The 19,255-nt window shown below is 37.6% G+C and overlaps 1 protein-coding gene across 5 annotated transcripts in view; it reads right to left on the bottom strand.

Moving 5' to 3' along the window:
* Window positions 1-99: 99 nt before the first annotated feature.
* The window catches only part of LOC139145328 (protein phosphatase Slingshot homolog 1-like), a 61,396-nt gene continuing 42,240 nt past the window's right edge, over window positions 100-19,255 (bottom strand). For all 5 annotated transcript variants that reach the window (XM_070716424.1, XM_070716423.1, XM_070716426.1 and 2 more), the window contains exons 6-17: window positions 16,907-16,972; window positions 13,393-13,587; window positions 12,688-12,781; window positions 11,896-12,024; window positions 11,584-11,630; window positions 10,823-10,969; window positions 10,153-10,213; window positions 8,754-8,893; window positions 6,280-8,129; window positions 5,470-5,661; window positions 4,683-4,847; window positions 100-4,150 (exon numbers count right to left, since the gene is read on the bottom strand). In XM_070716424.1, the coding sequence (XP_070572525.1) occupies window positions 3,363-4,150; window positions 4,683-4,847; window positions 5,470-5,661; window positions 6,280-8,129; window positions 8,754-8,893; window positions 10,153-10,213; window positions 10,823-10,969; window positions 11,584-11,630; window positions 11,896-12,024; window positions 12,688-12,781; window positions 13,393-13,587; window positions 16,907-16,972 (3,874 nt within the window). In that variant the 3' untranslated portion in view covers window positions 100-3,362. The remainder of the gene's footprint in view (window positions 4,151-4,682; window positions 4,848-5,469; window positions 5,662-6,279; window positions 8,130-8,753; window positions 8,894-10,152; window positions 10,214-10,822; window positions 10,970-11,583; window positions 11,631-11,895; window positions 12,025-12,687; window positions 12,782-13,392; window positions 13,588-16,906; window positions 16,973-19,255) is intronic.

Below are 19,255 nucleotides of genomic sequence, written 5' to 3'. Positions count from 1 at the left end.
ATATATATATATATATATATATATATATGTGCAGAGACAAAGGTCACACACACACAACCAAAAAAAAGGAACAGACAAACATTCAACAAGCGTAGAAGATAAGTTGTATAGGAAACTTTATATTTTTACTGACATGTGACAGTACATACAACAACATTTTTAAGCGATTTGTTGCATTTGTGAAAAGAAGCAACAACATTTAATGCCACAAAAACAGCTTTGTCAAGATAAGGCTCCGTACAAAAAAATTCCACAGTAGATTTGTCTGGTATACAAAAAGTAACATTTGCAGAGGATGGGCCAAGGACTCTGATGCATGCTGTTGAAAATGTGGCCCTCAGATCAAATCAGACGGAGTGGCTCCATAAACATACCACAACAGTTCAATTCTTTCTTCAAGAAGCGTGCCTACCTGTTCATTGGTTAGCAAATTGCTACAACATCATTCATGAGCCAATCAGTTGCTGCATCATAATGTTACAAGTACCATGGCAAGACAACCATTCCGCAAATATGCAAATTTAAAAGCAACTACTGAAAATAAATACTCTACAAGTTCTGGTGAATGATTCTCTTCTGATCTTTCCCCTTAATCACAGATAATTTTAATATCAACTGAAAACATTTTCTGAACTGCCTGTAGCTTTGCCAACAATATTTTTCAGGCTCCTAGTTATGTAAATTTTGAATACCTTTGTTTAAACTAGAGCCAAATTTCTTCTCATAGCCATGTGAATATCAAGTTCCCAGAATGCAGTGTAAGCTTGAACTGATGGCATAATGAATGCTCATGGAACAGCAACATTAGGGGTAGGTTTTGTATGGTGATGACCTTTGACCTAATATTTTTGGGGGGTTGTTTTAAAGGCACTGATGCATTCTGGGATATGATCACATTTTTTTTGACTGACCTGAATATTTCCATGTAGCACACACATCACCAACACCCGATACAATCACGCCCTCACAGTCCCACAACAAACATGTGAATTATCACATTTTTCCTCACTTTTGTGGCTTCTACACAAATCCACTAACTGACACAATTACCACAACAACTGTTTACATAAACTTATGTTCATGACAAAAAAAGAAAACTGTAAATTATAGTAATTTCTGGGAAAAACAAAAAGTATATTACAAAGTAAATATCCAATACACTATGGTATTTGGGAAGCGTAAATCTGGAAACTGTGTTGAAGGGTAGCGTGACGTAAATTCTAGAATATTGAGGCTGAATAACAAACATGGAATACAGTGTGTAAAACACCGGGACAAGAAATAACAGCTTGATTAACACAATAAGTTTGAAATTGTATTTTTGATCCCCCTAACATGAAGGTTTTTGACATTTTAAAAAGTAACAACAGTATTAATCAAGACTCTGGTAGTTTCATTAGCTTTGCATTTTTTCAATTAAATGTTTCAAAATATACTATGCCAAACTCATTTCCAGTGTATCATGAATGATTTCCAGGATAATTTGCAGGTGACACAATACTGATTGCCAAATCTTTTCAAAATTGTGACTGTTTTTCAAAGATCAATTTCCGATGTGTATGGGCAGAACTACAATATAGAAACCAATGGACTGAACAAAAGTGTGGGTTGTTAGTGTTTGGTAAACTTGCCAACGCACACAAGGATCACAATTTCTAATGAGCTAATACCAGCTTGCTACACCAAGTCCTAACCACAGTTTCCCAGCGCAACAAACCTGTAAATTCTCAAAATATCTTCAAAAAGTAGAAAACTTGCGGAAATAGGTAAAAAAAAAATTGACATGTTCCATTGTATCAAAGTGCAATGATAATTAGTGAGGCAATCCTTTCCTGAAGATTAGTAAAATCTTGTGAGTTAGAAAACATGAGAATTCCCACCCAAAACGCTAGAGTTTGGATGATATAGTTAAAGCAAGACTAACCAAAATGTACAACATATGCATATTTACAGTTTCCAGGCTAGTATAGAATGAGACAATAGAGTTGTTCAGTCTTTTAACAAGATAGATTAAATTTTCAAATTGTGTTCTTGAAGGGGCAGTCTGTGTACCAAACCTGGATTATGTAACTTCTGATGCATCTCTTGAGTACATTCAACAGTATTCAGACCTTTTCATAACTTGAAGAACCCGACTACAATTCTCTGATAAATCATATTATTTTTTAAAAATTTTTTTCAGTCATAAATTCTTTAATCTGTAAGAATTGGCCATCAGAATCTGGCTTAAACATTTTTGTATATTGGATGTTAGGTTTGGTTAGTGGGGTTTGTTTGGCATTCACACAAATCAGTATTTCAAAATTACTGAAAGCGATTGGTTACATGTAAACCCGGACTTCTTTAATCTGGACCATGGTACAAACAAAACAATGTGTACATACAGGCATGGAAATATGTGTATTTCCATATGCATCTGTACATATGGATCTGTTTGTACCTCCGCACACTGAGTCTGTAGAACATTAAGTATGCTTTTTATTTGGGAGCAGAACCATCGCTGGTATGATGCTGCTAGTGTGTGTGCATTTGTTTATCAACACTGAACAGACTTCAGAACTGAGCCGAGTGAGGTAAGTTTTCATAGGAGTCACACTTTTCAGGTTGATGGAGGGAATCAGTTTAAAAAAGTCAAAAATCTGCAAAAGCACGCTGAGTGAATCGTAAATGGGAATAAGCAAAACTGGTTACTTGATATGTGTGTGTGTGTTTCACCTGATGATTTGAATGAAACTGATCACCTGGAGTAAAACAATACGGATAAATTTGAAACAAAAAGATTGTACAACTATAATATATGTCTTTGACCACAAATAAACGTTTGCTAACTCTACATTTAAATACATGCGTTAGAAAAATACACAAAAATTGTACAACTTCTGCATTAAACAAGCATCTGCTTATTGATGGGACTTTGCTTTTTTGTAATCCACAAATTTTAAAACAAAATCCAATACGCTAATGTTTTCTTTCACTTGAATAACTGACATCATCTTAGATCATGTTTACTGTACTTGTTTCCACATGTCAACACAGAGGGCAGCATCAATATCTCTATAGCATCACTTTAACTCAGAGTTGTTCTGCAGTTTCTGAAATCTCCTGCATTTGCAAATTGTGTTTTTTAACCAGTTTTTCACAGGTCTCCTTAAGTATCGCATGGCGCACAGCTGTTACGTGAATTTCTCTGAACCAAGGTGGTTCTGACTGATGTGATTTTCAGACCCGAGTCCAACAGCGCAAGCAATCGCAGTATTTAAACAGCTCTTGTTTTAAGCAGAATGCATGCATTAGTTTGACACTTCAAATAGATGCAAAAAAGAATAAGATAACTGATTGTCCATTGTCAGAAGTTAACATTGTCACATTGTATTGTAGTATTGATTGGCACTACGCTGAGTGTTTAGTTTACTTAATGGATGAGTCTTTCCGTGCTGTGTTCTCACTTTCCGAGATGTCAATCCCGACGCCTCCTCTTCACCTTGATCCTTTGGTTTCAAAAATAAAGCCTCGGTTGGACTTGCCGACTCTGATCGAGACATGCCTCTCGCAGAACAGCCACACGCTGTTGAGCCCACACTGGTGCCAGCACTGGCAGAAGGACCAATGTTTGCACTGGTACTAGATGCCACTGAGGTCCCACCACTACCACCATCAGGTGCTGTTGACTGGGCACTGCCTTGTTTTGGTTCAGAATTAGCACCATCAGAGTCACTGGGCCTTTGATCTATAATTTTCACTTGGCTTGACGGTGAAACCTCTCCCCCCTGATTATCATCCTCAGACACAGCTGATCTGCTGCTACCGGCACTCTCTTTCCTCTCTGAATCTAAATTCACTGAATTTCGGTTGAATATACCGACGAGTCCCTTCACGGTACTGTCCTGCTGTCCACCACCCGACTGTGAGTCTCTCAAAAGTCTCAGTCCCTCGTCTTCATGTCCCTGATCCGGTTGTGGAAACTCCGGAGGGAACGGATCTTCCGGGGTAACTAGTTCATCCGACATCTTGGCAACTGATGCCGACCTTTTCAACTCTGGTTGACTGAATGTTCCGGTGAGTTCTAACTGCATGGCTTTCTCCTTCACTGAGTTGGTGGGTATACCTGCTAATTTTGGAAGATTTTCATCACTGCAACTCTGGGTCATGCCTGCAAATTATGAAGATATATATATGGTGATTACAGAGAATAAAGATGTGTAGTGACCGAACAAACAGAAATGGGTATCTAAAATGGAGAAGACATCAAGTGTTATTGATATCATCATGGAGCAGGTCTGGATTGGATATAAATTCATGTTCTCATCAAATCTCACTTTCCACACTGGATCAAATTCAGATCCGGATTCGTATTGTCTCTGGATTTGGTTAGGTCTTCCAAAATTTTCCAGCAGCCAAAGTGTGTTCACAACAAGGCATGAAAAAAAAACTTCTCTGAAATCAAAACAATGCTTTATGGTGTACGCATTTGATATCAAAACAAAAAAGTAAAGTGATGCACACTGAGGGCATGGTAAACTTCAAAGAATACGGAAATTGCCCAAACTTCTACCCTTTCATCAAAACTACAATGGTTTGACCCTGCGTTACACAATACTGAACATGATCTGGTAAAAGTAGTACTTGAGGTGAATGGATTGATTAAGCTAATCAAATGTTATGGCTACACATTTGTTATATACCTTTTTGACATGCGCCACCACCAGAGTCTTTACTTTTCCTTTGCTTTTTCACTTTATGTTCGTCTTCTTTGCCAAGAATCAATTTGCCGAGGTCCCGTATTTTTCTCACTTCTTCAACGGTCAGTTTTCCCTCCTTCACCCACTCATGATGCTCTTCTTCTGATTCTGATGGATTCAAAACGGAAGATAATTTGCATAGTTACAAAATATGCAGGAAAAGGGCTGACGTCATGATAAAGCTATCTTCCACACCAAATATTTTGCACACAAAAATAACATTATATTAGACCTTCCAATTACTACCCATTGTGTATATAAAGCTGTATTATATACTTACAAACCTTTCAATTTTGATCAGAAATGTCACAATGTTTTCATTCTGATAGTTTAAAGGTATAGTGTCACCTGTTCCAATTTTGCTACAGTTACCATGGAAAGAGAAAATCTAACCAATCACAGATTTTAAGTGGGTGGCCGCTTTTTAAAAACAGCGCCCTCGCATTTTGAATACCAAGGAACACCCCTTTGACCATATATGGGTATATTTAGATTACAAGTGACTGTATACCTTTAAGGTACGATAGCATGTGTTTTGAGGGCCAACAAATTTAAATTTTCCTTTCATGATATTTTTTTAAGCTCATTGTCACATTACTAATTTTTCACTCTGCATACAATTGCAACACTAGCTTGGAATGATTTAAAAAAAGCTAACCGTGCATTCCAGTAAAAGCAATATGACTATCTCTCATTCTATACAGCAATATTCCTAGATCAGAAAACCTACTCTTCAGTTGGCTGGCATCTTTGCTGGTTTTCCCTTCAATAGCCTCTCTTTGTTGTTTGACAGTCCCTACTGGCAGTTCAATCATTTCTTCTTTGTAGGAGGATTTCACAGTACAATTACTTTCTGATGTATCCTGTTCACTGCTTTCAGTCGTTGCCTGTGCTTTCACTTCTGCATCGTCACTTGTTTCATCTGTATGAGGAAGTTTTGTAAATCATCAACAACTTGCCTTTTTTTTCTTTATGTTCATAAAATGCATTTTAAAGAACAAAGACAATGAAAGGAATATCCATCGCACAACCTTTGTACTAAAACTGTTTGTTACAGTATACTTCTCTAAACAGAGGTCTAACTTTCTGCATATGCTTCTCCCGAGGAAACCTTATTTTTTTTCCTAATAATAAATGAAAAAACTCAGGGGTCACTGAGCAAATTATTATTGTTTTACAGATAATGTGATTGCAGTACATACCCCATAATACAATCCCTGTGTGAAAAGACACATATTGCTATGTGTGTTTGTTCATATGGTTTTATTTATACTATGGTCTGTTTGAATTCCATGTTTTAGCCGTTTGAGAATCACATCAGAGTCTATCCTATTAGATGCTGAGAATACCAGCAAATCTCTTTATTAGTTCCATAAGGAAACACCAATTCCATAAAAAATAGTGTGCAAACTTTTATCCCCCTTTTTTCTTTTTCAGGACATATCCAACACTTTCCATAAAGATTACAAGAACTTTTCTTTTTCTAACAATTGGTCTGCGCAGGCTGTGCATGCTACCGTATCTTGATATATCAACTTACCTGTCTGTTTATTAGATGTCTCGTCTTCTGTTTGGCTCACTTCACCTTCCTTGGATGGCTCTTTCAGAATTCCTCCAACTCCTGTGAACTCTGAAAGACTACAAGCGTTCTCTTTTCCATCCCCACTTGGCGAATCCTTAATAGTATCACCTACAGGTGCATCGTCAGTCTCGTCTTCCAGGGGGATTGGTTTCTTTGCTTTGTGCACGACCTCCGCAAACATTTGTTCAAAGTCTAATGTAAATCTTTTGACATATCCGGGCTCATATTGCATTTCCTCCCCGGCGATGACGACAAACTTGTGCTCCTTTTTCTCTTCACTGCCATCTTTTTGAGTAGTTCCTTCCTCTTCCTTCACTTCTCCATCACTCCTGTCGGACAGTTCGTCATCGTTTTCCCACACAACTTCTCCATCAGACTGCCGGCTTGCGTCTTCGGTTTTCCCCGTTGGTCTTACATCGTCGATGGAGCTGGCTCTTGAGCTTCTAGAGCTGTCGTCTGAGTGAGTATCCTTTTCCCAAGATGAGACTCTGTCTCTGGAAGCCTCTTTTGCCTCTTTTTCAATCTGTTTGTGGAAAATTTCCATCGTTCTTTTCACTGTGCCTGGTTCCGGGACAGTGTCTCTCTCACCCTCTTCCTCAGATGCGTCCTCATCTTGCTTTTCCGTTTCCATGGTTTCTGCCTCCTCCTGGCAAAGTGTTTTATCGACTTCCTGTCCGCTTTCGACAAGTTCACCTGTGCTGAGATCTTCAGTACTGCTTTGAGGTGATGTTGGACTGCTTGACCGACTGCTCACTCCAGAACTGTCCCTTGACTCTCTCCCAGTCCTGCTAGTCTCTGCCTTAGACAGTTCAGATTTCAACCTTTCCTCCAGCTCTTGCTTGTGTCTCTGTACAGTGCCAGGGTTCCATGGTATAGATTCCTTTGTATATGTGTCTATGTTTTCTTCATTACTGCCAGTTTCACCTTGTTCCTCATCACCTTCAACTTCTTTGGAAATTTCTGTGCCTCCTTCGTTTTCCAGGGCTTCACAAGTCACTTCCCTTTTCACACACGCTCCTGATGACTTCTCGATGACGGCGACCTCACTGATGAAGTTACCAGCGGAGTCAGTACCTTGAACTTCAACTTTGATGAGTTCCTTGACAGGTTCTGTCTCCGCCTTCTCAATGGATACCTCGGTATCCTTCTGACAGTCGTCAGCATCGCTGCTTCCACAATGGGGCATCTCTGCCGGTTGTTCTGAGATTGCAATATTTGGTTTTGTCGATTCAGCCTTGTCAAGACTGTCTGTGCAGTCACCGGCTACTTCACCTGATGTGAGCTCTGTGTCTTCCACTGTTCTGTTCTCGAGATCACTCTCATGCAGTGTTTCTGAAACTGAGACAGTGTTCAAAATGGATTCACAAGGGCTTTCCTCTGTTGGTGTCACAACTATCATTATGGACTGGTCAGTAGAGTCTTGTGTCCCTGATAGTTCTAAGTTTTTTGATTCACTATCTTGGCCCCAATCCGTGTCTAAGTTCTCCTCAGGTCTTGCTGTGGCCCCGCTGTCCGGCTGCTCCACATCATCCAGGTCTGGAGTGGGACCTTCGCTCCCATCATCATCCTCCTCTTGGTCCATCGGTGTGGAAGTATGATACTCATCCATGGACTCAATGAGTTGCTGGGTGGCTGCGTCGTCCGGGGACCATGACTTTGGCCTGGGTGACATCATCATTTCACGGATATCGTCAGTGGTGAGCAGGCCAGCAGGACAACTTGGTGGGATCTCTCCCTCCACACTCTGCTTGTCACCTTCTAAGTCTGTTTCTGACTTGCTACGCCACAATTTGTTATGCCTCTGTTTGCTGGATATGGCAAAAAAGAAACAACAAAAAGCATGTTAGGGCACCAAAAAAAGAAAGAATTTTATGTACTGTACAGTAAAGAGTTGAGATGGTTTAGGTAACTCTACTAACTTCATTATTCCATTTATTCAATGTTTTCAAAAACTCTACATAAACTTAAAATACTGAAAACCACCAAAAATGTTAAATCCCAGAAAAATTGATATAATGTCTGGTGAGAACTACTGTGCCGTTGACTAAATGATATGTAAAAGCTGTCACTGTACAGGAAATGTCAATATCTCACCAGATCATGTTACACATTAATACAATAATCTTGATCATTTTTATAACATGAACTTGGCCCAGTACTTGCACAGCCACAGTGGCTATAAACTTACTGTAGCCCACTTTTACAGTGATCTACTGTTCATTACAAAACATAAGCTGAAATTGAAATTTGCCTGGGATCCGTGAAGAAGAAGGCTAACTTATAAACTCTCTGAAGATTTGCACACTGAATATCAATGACAGTATACATGATAAACAAACACGCATTCCTATTGACATGGTTGTTGCTGAAATTTTCAAAATCACAAAAAATTACCCAAGATCCGAGGAAAAAGTGAGTTAAATGTTACGCACCTTGCACCTAGAATTCCTTCATATTCTTCAAGTTGGTTCATGAAGGCAGAGTTTGGATTGATACAATTACGCCGATCTTTCACATGCTGGAAAGTCTTCTTCAGCGACCATCCATATTCCTTCATAGCGTAGGCAATCACCTATCATAGACAACACAACTACTGTCACTCGGGGAACCTATAAACTCCCTCTGCAAGTTTATGTCTTTGGCAGTATTCACATGCACACAAAAACAAATTGGACATTAAGGTATTCAATGTATTCTTGGCGATACTCGAAAAATAGCTTCAGGGAATGGACTGGGGGCCCATCCTTTTCCTACTAGGTTCATCAATTGCGATCAGGTCAAGTCGGTTCAAACCAGTAGAGCTGAACACGACATATTTGACAAACATAACCAACTGAGGGACTGATAAAAATATTAAATACACCTGGATTTTTCATGGACTTTCCTTGCAAAGATATTTTTAAACATGGTGATTTTTACCCAATGTGACCTGATATTGGTAGTGTGTGTCACTGTGCAGTGGTATGTGTCACAATGACATTTTGGGTACCTTGATTTTTGTGCTGATTTTGAGTGACAGGACCTGAAGAGGGCTAATGAATTAAGAAACAGATAAGCAGCATAACCAAGGAGGCAGCATCAATGGCCACCTTCTCTTCTGTTGACATGAGATTAAAAACCAAAAGTTTTATGATAACACTTTGGATGGATCCCCATGCCATGGGAAGGACAGAGAAAAAAATTCCGCTGTCTTACTTTTTTGAAAATCGAAAATGTTATCTTTCCCCATAGCATTAACACAGGGTGATGGCAATTTGGGATTTCAAATATCTGTAAACATTGGTTAATTTGTTTCTTTAGTACCAAATTTTGCGTGGCGACTCCCGATTTTTATTCGTGATTTGGTAAGAGAATGGTTGAAAATTCCATTGAGGAAAGTTTAGGAAGTTTAAGTCTTTCACTTTTGAGGCGCATACTAACTGGAATAATTGTTTGTAGTGAAAAAATGAGAGAAGTGGTTTTGCTGAGTGTGGGATGGCAGTATACCCGTGTTTCTTTGATATATCTTTAAAGAAACATCAGGGAACAGAAGAGAATGTTACTGTGGTTCCAGAAGCAGTTACCTATGTTCTAAATCCTTAGCAATAACTCTAAGAAGTGTGTGTGTGTGTTCATTGTGTGATGATTTACAGTAGCTGCTGATCCGTTAAGAAGTGTGTGTGTCTGTGTGTCTGTGTGTGAGAGAGAGAGAGAGAGAGAGAGAGAGAGAGAGAGAACTTACAGTAGTTGCTGATCCGTTGAGAAGTGTGTGTGAGAGAGAGAGAGAGAGAGAGAGAGAGAGAGGAGAGAGAGAGAGAGAGAGAGAGAGAGAGAGAGATAGAGATAACTTACAGTGGCTGCTGATCTGCTGACACCCATCTTACAGTGTACAAGCACCTTGGAGCCAAGCTCTCTGTAGAAGCAAAAAACAAAGAGTTAGGTCTCAAACTTGTCATTCCCATCCTACGTAAGAGGTCATCCTAGATTTTCATTAAGTATCGGACTATCAGACAGAGAGAAAGGGCATGTAGAATGTGATGGAACATGGAGTACCGGAAGAAAAATACAGGGAATGAAAATACAAAGAATTGCTAATTTGTGTGATCAGCAGTATCTATCTTTTGTATACATTGACAGATAACTGGGAAATTATTCTTTAACTGAAGCCTTTCAGACACTGACAGAACAGAGTTACAGTCTGCTCTGGATCTGACTGAAGTTGTTCTCGAGTTTCATGGTCATGCCAGAGAACAAAACAAAAACAAGTAGCGTAAACAGGGAATGAATACTTCTTTCTGAACTTACACCTCATACAGTCTAGTTGATATGTAACCCGTTCTCTAACATGGTTTGGTCCCAAACCCATTGTTTCAAATGGTGCCTGTGGACCTGTACACATGGAAATGAGGTATACAAGGTACACGTTGACTACACCTGCAATTTTATTTTTTTAGGAATCAAAGATCAAAATTGTTTCACATTGACTGCAGAGAGGACGAAAATTCATACAGGCACATCTCACCTTGCTTTGTCCATAAATTTATAAGTATCGTCCCAATACTTGAGTAGATCAGTCTCTTCATTGTCATAAACTCTAATATTCTTGTATTCAAAGGTTCCTGGGTAGAAGTTGTCTATCTCTCTGGTCAAGTTTAGAATGAACCCAATCCTGTGTTGGAAAAAAATAGCATAGTGAAATACACTGTCACTGTTTGACTAAGTCAAGTCAAATATCATCCATGACTTTGATGCTTGATTTTTCTGTTATAAAAATTACAAAGTTGGTAGAGCTTCAATAGGTCTGTTACAAGTCTGCTACAGAAGAGGATGTACGGGAACTTGTTGGAACTGTAAAAAGTGTTACTTAATTGGTAGAACGCACCTCGGGGACAGACATTCGGACTCTCAAAATTTTACAATTCTCTTCTGATATACCACATGTTGGGGTTCATTTTAAAGCTCTTGGTGAAAGAAAACTTTTCACCGGCTTAGTTTTTTGAAATTCGAAAATTCTTATTTTTCTCCATAGAGTTAACACAGGGATGGCGGCCATTTTGAATTTCAAATATCGGTAAATCTTGGGTAATTTGTTTCTCTAGTACCAAAATTTGCACGGTGACCCCCTATTTTTATTCTTGATTTTGACAGAGAATGATTGAAAGATTCCTTGAGGAAAGTTAGAGCAAAAGTTTAAGTCTTTCACTTTCGAGGTGCATATTACCGTAATTGGTAAAAATTATATAAAACACCAATGATGACAGAAACAAGTTTACATTAGATTACCCATTTTGTTTGAGCTCCTCCAGGTTTGATGCGTTCCACTCAGAACCCTGCATGAAACAAAACAGATACAGCTCTAAGATGTACGAAGACAAACTTTGCATTTTACATACTCTGTGCATGGCAAAAGACATGTGAAGTACAGCAGGGAAAATGTAGCATACATCCAGGGCCTACCTAACAAATGAACTGAATAGAGCAGGCAGTTATACATGTATATGCACAGCGGCTGTTGTGTTTTTTTATACACTTCATGGACTGGTTAGCCATACTAAAAATCTTTCACTATCAAAGACTGAAAATGACATCACTCACTAAGTACACATGGTCGAATATCTTTGATGCAGAATCCATCTGTCGTAAAATAATTATGATTTCTTCATCAACAAACCACTTGTATTTAGTCAAACTGATTCCCATCTCCTCTTCCATGAGTAGGCGAACCTGAAAGTGACCAAATCAAATTCTTGATATTTCAAATATGCGTTACCTGATGGTAGCTTTGGCTTTCGGTCAGAGATATAGCCTGCACTGTAAACAATGTACAATTTTGTTTTTGACATTATTAAAGGTAGAATGTCGGACAGATATTTTCACTCTCAAACTTTCACAATTCTTTTCTGATCTACTACTTGTTGAGGCTGATTTTAAAACTCTTGGGGTAAGAAAACTTTTAACCGTCTTAATTTTTTTGAAAATCAAAAATTTTATTTTTCACCCTAGAGTTAACACAGGGATGCAGCCATTTTGAATTTCAAATATTGGTAAATCTTGGGTAATTTGTTTCTCTGGTACCACAATTTGCACGGGTGACCCCTGAATTTTATGCAACATTTTGAAAGAAAATGGTTGAAACTTTCTTTGAGGAAATTTTGAGCAAAAGTTTACAGTCTTTTCACTTTCGAGGCGTATACTACCCTAGAGGTCAAGTCTGGTCTGTCCGCAACAATTGGGCATTACAACATGGAGGCTGTGTTGAAAAGTGGCGCAATAAGCATTTTGACACAGTTTGGGAAAGTACAACATGAAACTGTAATTTATAAACGCACAAAAAATATTGGAAACACATCCAAGCTAACAGCTAACAGAGCTTTCTGAACTACATACCTGTTTGCTAGTGGTATTATCAAGGTCAACTTTCATCATGACTTCACGTAGTTTGGCCCTGATGAGCCTCTCTGTGATTTCTCTTTCTGAGGTACTACAGAAATGGAGACGTTTGGGTAGATGAGATATTTGCTCACACAAACCTACATGACACATTGAACTCCTTGCTACTAGTAATCAAGGTTAGATCAAGGTGGTCGTGATATACATCACTCAGTCTTGAATCATCAATAAGCTTTGTGAAGGCCCACACATGAACTTCAACAGCTCTTGAGGAAGAAATGTTATAACTGGAAAGCGCTACAACATCCACTTTCATGACACTGCTCAAGGCAAAGTGAACACTTGCTCAAAAACAAGGTTTTATTCTTGTTTCAAGTGTGAAAAGGATGAGAGCTGTAACGAAAGCGGCCATGCTTAAAGTGTCTTTGCAGACTACCTGCTGAAAAATTTTAAAATCAGTTTTCACTGCCAACAATCACATTTGCTGATTTTGCTTGCAAATTTAAATGCACAATGTATGAATAATCAAAACATAAAATGGACATGACTTTCAAAGGAGAACAAAGAACTAACATTACATAAATAGTAAATATCAACACGGGCATTGGGAAAACATGGGACTGAGGACTGCCTCTTTATGATATCCACAGGAAAAAATCAGACATTCTATGCAAAAACATGGCATCTAGGAAGAGAACTTACAGTTCGGCTATGTTGGATGGTGCTTCCTTACGACGACTTTCGATATCCAGCATTTCGTTCCATTCATTGATGCAGGATTGTTCTGACCTGATCTTGGATTCATAGTAACACGTCCAGGTGAGGTGCAGACCGCCGCTGAAATAGTTGTTCATTCTTGCCACATCTGCGTTCTTATTCAAACACTGCAGGGCAGACCTGAAGGTGTGAAATGAGATACATTTTTTTTTAAAGATAGAAAGTCCAAAGTCTGTCATGAGAAACTATATTTATTTGATATTTAATATTCTGTGTGGTCTGCAAAGTGTCTGTCTATGATCAATGGATACAAAACTTGGACGAGAAAAAAGTAAAATGCATCAAAATGGCCAAATGGAGTGGAGACTGCACAGAACTGCCTATACATGTACATCTCAATCATTGAAGATACTGAACGATAACAGAAACACTGAGAAAATATATATGACCAAAGTGCCACGGTTGAATGGGCACTGATTTTTCAATAAAAGACACAGGACACAGAGTATGCATATCTTTCTCTCAGGTGCTGGGCACACTGTTTAATGATATGTTGTTGGTTTTTGGTTGCCAAAACAGTGGCTCCAAGAGTTCAACTGTCTGGGGAGGTTGAGCAATGACTGGTTAGAATGAGTGACAGTTGTTTAGAGATTGTGAACAGTGAAAAGTCCTCCATTAACACCATCTGATGAACATTGAAAGTCAGGGGGGCAATTACAAAATGTAACTTTGGAAATTCAATTTCTATGGCAATTCCACTCTGACCTGTATAAATACTGGTCGATTGCAATCTTGTTCAGCATGTACTGTTTTGGAAATGAATGAAGAAATGTATAAAACTAAAGTCTGAAGTCTGAGAAACGAAAATGTTCCAGAACACATTACTCGTGCAGAGAACATTACTCAGAATTGAAATCCCATGGGTGTGAATGCAATCAAACGTAAAATATAAAAAAAGGGAACGGCAATTTCATCTCACAACACAACCAATGATTAATCACTCAGGGACACTATAGGTCAATTTGTAAGTGACCTGAAATTTGCAGAGGATCATGTCATCCTCTACCTATCCCTAGAATCAGAACATTACTCATTCTACTCGAGTACAAAATACAGAAATCATGATTGCAGAATATTTAACAAGCAGCTTACCTCATACCTTAATAAGTTTAACATACTGTACAAACATCAGTATGGTTTTAGAAAGAAGCACAGCACAAAGTTATCTTTGATTAACTTAGTAAATTATTTGTTGCATGAAATTGACGAAGGAAATTCTACTTTAGGGGTATTTATCGACTTTAGTAAAGCTTTCGACACCATAAACCATGACATTTTGTTGTCAAAACTTGAGCATTATGGGTTTAGGGGCCCTGCCTACACTGGATACAAAGTTATTTATCAAACCGTTCTCAATTTGTTCAATAAATGACAATGTGTCAGAGAAATTTAGCATTCATCATGGTGTACCCCAAGGATCAGTGTTGGGTCCGACTTTATTTTTAATATATATAAATGATCTTCCAAATGCTTGTCCTTTTTTTATTTCCGTTTATTTGCTGATGACTCCAATCTTTTCCATACTTACTCTGGTTCAGATTTTATAGATCTTACTGCTGTATCATCTTACTTAAACGATATACAATTGTGGTGTGATTCCAACAAACTGACAATAAATAGGAGTAAGACAAATTTTATTATATTTAGAGGCCGACGTAAGAAACTGAATGTCTCGGTTCTGTTTACATCCGTGACGAGCAAATCAGAGAGGTTGATGTTGCCCCTTTTGTGGGTATTTTGTTGGATAAGCATCTCTCTTGGTCTGAACATATTGATAAGATAAATAAGATTATTCGGAAGAAATGTGGAATTTTGTACAGACTCAGATCCATTTTACCTTTACACATTTTGTTACTTTTGTACAATGCATTTATACTTCCCCACATCAGCTACGGCCTAGAAGTCTGGGGAAGTACGTACTCTACACGCTTAAACTGTATCTTAGCAGCCCAGAAAATGATTGTTCGCACGATGATGTTCAAATCAACCACAGACCACTCAGCTCCTTGTTTCACTCAACTTAATATTCTTGATGTTTTTAAACTCCATAAATTCCTTCTAGGTACCTTCGTGTACAGCTTGATTCACAAGCATTCACCACATATATTATCAGATTACTTCAGTGTCAGTTGCCATGACTATAATACTAGAAATTGTCAACTTCAAAACCTACGTCCATATCATGCAATGACAAATTCAGGCCAGTTTGCTGTTTCTTTTTCTGGAGCAAGAGTTTGGAATGACATACCTTTCCATATAAAGTCCACAAACTCTCTCCATAACTTCAAACACACTTTTAGACAATATTTGATCAATCAGTAACAGATTTCACTTTTGCCATGTAGTAATTTAGTGATCTTCTACGATATTGTAATTATTTCAGCACTTTTCTTTTATTTACTTAAAGAACTATTTGTTATTGTTATCATGAGCCCCCTTTGCTAACTGTTTTTTTCAGACAAGCTACCATGACGGGGTTTGGGCTAGACTAGCTGTAAGCTATTTCCGACTCCCCATTTACCCTCTACATTGTTATTTTCTCCCTCTCGAGTTCATGTGTCATGTAATTGACTTTTTCAAATCGGGTAAATAAACCAATTATTATATTATTATTTCTGTGGCTAGATTCAGTATGAAGGACAGCTGTGTCACACAGACACAGTTAGCATCAACACACTCTGTTTTGCAATGCGCAAAGTGATGGTAAACTCACTTAGTGAAATTCCTCCACTCTTTTCATTTCTAGTTTGCTGTCTCAGCAGGCCTGATCTTTGCAACAGGACAATCTGAGATAAAGCAGTGTGCTAGACCACAGTCATAGAGGGACTGTGGCTAGACCGATATCACAAGTCTTTAATAATACATAGTGGCAGAACTTTCACACCGAGTCTTAAAACAGTCATGACAAAAAATATGTCACACTTCTAACCAAATGACCTGGATACAAATTTGTATAAAAATTGACAATTTAGAAGTCAGAAATTTATCTCCAAATGACTACTCACGATAACTTGATATACGTATTGTACTTTTTGTACAAGTGCAAGTCTTTAACTGTATTGATACTTTCACAACTTTTCGGCATTGTGCTACCAACTTTACACAACATGTTAGTCATCTACTACAGAAAAGGCAACTAATCAAATGGTCAACTTAACAAACTTGGCATTTGATCACCACAGAACTGCTATAGGATTAAGCAAATTATGTCAACATGAAGCGGGTATGAAAGCAAGATTAAGGGCAGTGATATCAGGGTTCAGGAAATGGTCAGTCTTAAGAACTACGATAAATCACTGGAGAAACTATTGTTACAAAGAAGAAGAGACGACTTTATACCATCTTCGATAGGGTCAATGTACGGTACAATATAAAGATCTGAAAAACATGGATGTGAAAATTTGAAGGGGCAGATGGGTTAGCCAGAGATATGACTTACCACAAAGCTTGCACGGAGACTGGCTTGAATATGTGGATCTTTTCATTGGAAGAGATTGTAAAACCACTGGAAATAGAACACAGAGATAAAACACAGGTTTTCAATTGGATAGTTGCGATATCGTTGTTACATGACACTGTCCTTATAGGGTGGGTTCACTGAAATTGACTTCAAGGATTCTGATTGAAGATACCCTTCACAATACATAACATGTGTGGCCCTTATGAATATGATAAAACGTTTGACATTTGAGACTGTGCTTGATTAGGATTCTGTGAAATACACTGCATTTGAATGATAACAGCAGAAACATTCTCACACTGATAGATTTAAAGCACTGGCTTGGATATGTTGATGGTCTAGTGACTTGAAATTTTTTGGCTAATATCACATTATGACTTCGATGCCTATAAGGTGGTTTTAATTTTCTTGAATGATACACTTTAACACTGTGATCAAGGTACAAAAGAGCTCATTGTAACAATAAACAAATTACATCCATTTTGCAATGAGCCATCAGCTGTGTGCTGGTCATCTCACTGATACACACAATCACACATAATCGTTGATGGGCAAGTTTTTTATACATTTAACAAGCAAAGCATAAACATAGGGCCAAAGTCCCTGAAGCTACTATAGACATGGATACAAAATTAAGCATTTCCTGACTGTATGAAATTATCTCACTAAGGTCATCCTAGGGACTTGTAAACCAAATATTAAAGCTGTCTGACCAGCGGTTTTGAAAAAACAAGCGACTCAACAGTCGACAGAGCTCTGCTGTGTTATGTGACACATGTATTGATAAAGAAGGTGGATATCTTTGATAGCTCATTTCAGGATGGCCTGACCAAAAATGGAAAAAAAAATTCCGTAAAAATACAGATTTGCATATTTCATCACAATTTGAACAAATCTAAGTTGGGTTATCCCTAGGGACCTGTATACCAAATAACAAAGCTGTCTGACCAGTGGTTATGAAGAAGATTTTTTATCAAAAACGCCTTTTTTGGTGCTAATTTGCATATTTTCAACAATATCAAAAAATTAATAAAAATATTAGTTTCTCAAAATCATATATTTTATCCACACAACAAATATCAAATCAGTAAGTACTGCAGTTTTCAAGATATTTGAGTGGACGGACGCTTCACAAACGGACATACATACATACATACATACATACAGACATACATACAGACTGATGGTGGACGCTGGACGGATACCCATCCAAATAGCTTCTATAGACTATATTAGTCTATAATAGCTAATAAACGAGAGTTAATTACATTCTAATTAAAGTAAATAAGACTTGCTTAAATCAAGATTTACGTCATGAAAACAGCATATCTGTCAGGTTATAAGTATTTTCATCCTATTAACCAAGCACATTTTAACTTTCAAATTAACATTGTAAGTAAGTTCTGTTGAATAAGTTGAGACTGTATGTACTCAGAGAAAGCACACTGAAGAGACAAATGTTTGAAACTTAAGAAGTTCAAGGTCATTAAAAGCATTATAAGGAATCATGTAACACTTTCATTGCACTGTTTACACAGATTGCATAATTGCTATAAATAGCACATGAGGAATGTTACAGCCCAGCTTTACCATAAAAACCCTATCACTTTGACCACTCTATTTTTTTCCTCAAAAAGTAATTTTATTTTATCCTTACCAAGTCAACCATAAATGGAAATTAGAACTTTCTCTATCTCTATTTATTTGACCACCCTATCATGACAAACTATTAGATAACATACAGGGCACAATAAATGACTGTTCAGAATATGTCAAAGTTGGGATTCAGGAAAGTTGCCTTTACATGTTTTAATCCTCCAAGATGATACGCATTTCACTATGAACTGTCAAAAAAAGTTGAACTTTCTGATAATTCTACACTAAAATTATTTTGGCTTTGATGATTTCCTAATTAATTCAATTATTTAAAATCATATTAATTATTTTTTTCTGGGTGAATTGATAGGGTTTATACAGTACAAGAATTACATACAATGTAAGTCAAATTTTGACCAAAATTGACAAAAAAAATTCCTTAAAAATACACATTTGCATATTTCATCACAATTTTAACAAATCTAAGTTGGGTTATCCCTAGGGACCTGTCTACCAAATAAGAAAGCTATCTGACCAGCGGTTATGAAGAAGAAGATTTTTTACCAAAAACGCCTTTTTTGGCATTAATTTGCCTATTTTCAACAATATCAAAAAATTAAAAAAAACAGTTTCTCAAAATCATATTTTTCATCTACACAACAAATATCAAATCAGTAAGTACTGTGGTTCTCAAGATATTTGAGTGGACGGACGCCTCACAAACGGACATAC

The sequence above is a fragment of the Ptychodera flava genome, chromosome 12 (assembly GCF_041260155.1).
Source record: "Ptychodera flava strain L36383 chromosome 12, AS_Pfla_20210202, whole genome shotgun sequence".
Lineage (NCBI taxonomy): Eukaryota > Metazoa > Hemichordata > Enteropneusta > Ptychoderidae > Ptychodera > Ptychodera flava.
The sequence above is the reverse complement of the archived record's forward strand: the minus strand, read 5'-3'. Positions and strand labels throughout refer to the sequence as shown.